This window comes from Nicotiana sylvestris, chromosome 4 (assembly GCF_000393655.2).
Source record: "Nicotiana sylvestris chromosome 4, ASM39365v2, whole genome shotgun sequence".
Classification (NCBI taxonomy): Eukaryota; Viridiplantae; Streptophyta; class Magnoliopsida; order Solanales; family Solanaceae; genus Nicotiana; species Nicotiana sylvestris.
This window is the reverse complement of record NC_091060.1, coordinates 94,442,981-94,446,627: the sequence shown is the minus strand read 5'-3', so window position 1 is coordinate 94,446,627 and position 3,647 is coordinate 94,442,981. Positions and strand designations below refer to the sequence as shown.

At 39.0% G+C, this 3,647-nt stretch overlaps 1 protein-coding gene across 1 annotated transcript; it reads left to right on the top strand.

Moving 5' to 3' along the window:
- The first annotated feature begins 1,995 nt into the window (after window positions 1-1,995).
- On the top strand, window positions 1,996-3,290 carry LOC138889858 (suppressor protein SRP40-like). The gene is made up of 3 exons (XM_070173195.1): window positions 1,996-2,160; window positions 2,421-2,531; window positions 2,655-3,290. The coding sequence occupies exons 1-3, from the start codon at window positions 1,996-1,998 to the stop codon at window positions 3,288-3,290; spliced, it is 912 nt and encodes a 303-aa protein (XP_070029296.1).
- Window positions 3,291-3,647: the final 357 nt, after the last annotated feature.

Here is a 3,647-nt window from a genome sequence, read left to right as displayed (position 1 = left end):
TAAGACTCCTCATAGCGATTGCAGCACACATGGAATTCACTCTTCATCAGATGGATGTCAAAAGTGCCTTCCTGAATGGCTACCTAAAAGAAGAAGTGTTTGTCAAACAACCTCCAGGTTCTGAGAGCAAAGAGTGTCTGGAACATGTATACAAATTAGACAAGGCTCTCTATGGACTCAAGTAGGCTCCTAGAGCATGGTATGAATGACTGTCCAAATTCCTGCTTAAACATGGCTACAAAAGAGGTATAATTGACAGTACTCTATTCCTGAGGGAAAAAGGTAAGGATCTTCTTGTGGTACAAATATATGTTGATGAAATAAGTTTTGGGGCAACCACTGACAAACTAAGTAAGGATTTTGCCAAATTAATAGGGAGTGAGTTTGAAATGAGTATGATGGGTGAGCTTAACTTTTTCTTAGGCTTACAGATAAAACGAAACCCAAATGGAATCATGATCCATCAATAGAAATATGCAAAAGAGTTGATTAAAAAGTTTAAAATGGATGAATCAAAGGAAATAGACACACCCATCGCAACAGCTACTAAATTAGACATAGATGAACCTGGTTCATCTGTTGATCAGAAGTTGTATAGGGGTATGATTGGTTCACTTTTGTATCTTACTGCTAGAAGACCTAACATAGTTTTTAGTGTAGGGCTTTGTGCTCGTTTCAGGCAAATCCTAAGTAATCTCACTTGACTGATGTCAAGAGGATACTGAGATATTTGAAAGGGACTACTGATCTCTGTCTTTGGTACCCTAAAGGTAGTAATTTCAATCTAATAGGGTATGCTGATGCTGACTATGTAGGTTTTCTTGTGGATAGGAAGCACACCTCAGATATAGCTCATTTTCTTGGTTCATGTCTTGTGTCATGGGACACTAAAAAGTAGAATTCAATGGCCTTATCTACTGTTGAGGCTGAATATGTTGTTGCTGCCTCTTGTTGTGCTCAATTGTTGTAGATCAAACAGCAGCTGATAGATTTTGACATTGAAGTTGGTTGTATTCTATCTTTTGTGATAACACTAGTGTTATAAGTATGACAAAGAACCATGTTCATCATAAGAAGACTAAGCACATAGATGTTAGACATCACTATTAACTATGAGAAAGGATTGATTACCATAGAATTATGTGCTATTAATAAACAAATTGCTGACATTTTTACTAAAGCACTAAATAGGAAAAACTTTGAAAGGAACAGGTTGGAATTCGGGATGATTAAGATCACCTAATGGGACCAGCTCAGAATGCACAAGAAAAAAAAATATTGAAAAAAAAATTGGCTAGGAAATCTGAACTTGTGTAAATATCTAGATTAATTTTTACTCAGCTTCATACTATAAATAGTATACTCCTGTGACATGTGTTAATATGACTCACTGATCTCTTACAAAATTTTCTCTATTGTGGTAAATTGAGGCATGGTCAAGAGAATTCTAAATCAAGAATCTGGTTCATCAGTATTGTTTCATCTGAATGCCAAGGTACGTTTTCTATACTCTGTACAATTAGAAATATAAATATTTAAATCATGAGCATAGTCCTACAATTGTTCAACTCCTTAGAAAATCCTATCCATTTTTTTTAACCAGTTCCATCCTCATTAGAATTCTAACCACAAAAATTGCGTAAAATCTAGGGAAGCCTAACCGTTCGTTCAACCTGCAATTTCAGGTTGATTAGACCTCTAATTGACCGCTAAAGCTATCGTTATCCATTAAATGAGTCTTTCCCTTTAAATACTCATTATTACTTCCTGCCACCCTCATTATTCAAAACCGTCAAAAACCTTCTTCACTCTCAATTGCTTTTTTCTCCAAAGGTTTAACTCACCAATTCTCTCAAAAAATCTGTTATAATGACAAACCCACAAGATAACCTTGGAACTTCTCCACATCCCACTCCCTCTGATTCATCTACCCCTCCTCTACCTATCACGACTCCCCAACCCAGGCTAAGAAAAGTAAAAATGCTTGCTCGCAAAATGGTGGCATCTGGTGCTCTCTCAAAGAAATTGAATGAGAAATTAAAGGCAAGTCAGGCTCAAGATTCTGATTCTGACTCTGAATCTGAGTCGTACAAATCTGCTAGTGAGGGGGAAGGATCTGGGTCTTCTGACTCTGAGAAGGCTCAAAAATCCCCTTCTAAGGTAAGTTCTTCTTTGACTAAAAATTTAGAAAATAGGTTTGTTTTGGTTGGGCCTATCATGGATATGGAATTACCTGAGTTAAGAAGGAGTGGAGGTAAAAAGAAATTTGAAAAAGAAACGGAGAGGGAGAGAGAGAGGGTGAATGTGGTGATGTGAGGGGAAAAGGGAAAGGAGTGGCTGATTACACACCCACTATTGTATTGCCTGTACCTGCTATTTGTATAGTTGCACATGACACTGTTGAAGATAGTGGCAAGTAGTCAGGGGGAAGTGGTTCTGGTGAAGCTGCTGAAGGGTTAGTTAATCTAAGTTCACAGGGAGATGAACCTGGTTCATCAGTTGAAGAAACCCTAGCAGATCTTCTGAAAAAGGTAGATGCAAGTTACGATCCAAAGAAAAGGAAAACTCCCACACCAAAAGCCCCCAGTGCTGCTAAACCTTCCAAGAAATGAAAGGCTTCCTCCCCAACAACTACTTAAACTTCCTTGCCAAAGGGAAGAGCCACAAGAAGCAGGGTGAAACAGAGTGAGAGTGATCTAAAAAAGGTTTTACCTAAAAGTAAGAAGAAAATGATGGATAAAGGAAAATGTAAGGTTGCAGAGTCCTTAGAAGCTATTGATGTTGAGGATATGGAACAGGTCCATCAGGAGAAAGTTACAACAGTGGAGGTTCAGACCCCCAAGCCCAAAAAGACCAAGACTTCTTCCAAGAAGTCTTCCTATGTGTCTGAGGCTCCTGAACCTTCATTGGCCAAGAGGACCAGGTCTGCAGTAAAAAGCAAACAAGTTAGAGTTTCTAAAGATGAGGAATGGAGTGGTGATGAAGAATGTGAGTCTGATGGTGAACAAAACAAGCTGGCCATGTTTGGCAAAAGAAAAATTTTGAAGGGAAGATTGCTGAAAGATTTGGTGGAACCAGGAATGGTTCGTTTGGTTGACACACTAGCTGCTCAGGGCTGGAAGGACATGGTCCTTCAGATGGATGGGATATTGGTCATAAATGAAATCATTGAATTCATGGCAAATGTTGAAGTCAAAGATGGCAGAGTTACAAGCAAAGTTAAAGGAGTTCAAGTGACATTTGATGCAGAGAAGCTGGGAGAGATTCTTGACATCCCTACAGAGGGATAGGATGATTACACCAGACAGAGATGGCCAAGTCTGGATTCCCTTCCATCTGCCCTTACAATCACTAGGAGATTTTGTGATGTTGCAAAAGTGAATAAGGCCAAGTTTGTGCACAAGAGTGAAATGAAGCCACATCACAAAGTCATTTTTTAGTTTGTCAACAAGTGCCTACTGCCCAGGCAGAGAGAAGGAATATTGTGCATTATATGGACTTAGTTCTAATGGAGTGCCTTGAAAGTGGAAGGTAAATTAATTGGCCTGCATTCATCATCAAGCTAGTAGACAGGGTTATCAATGGCTCCAAGGCTCATGCTACCCCCTATGTCTTTATTCTGACTACAGTTCTGGATAGGTGCAATG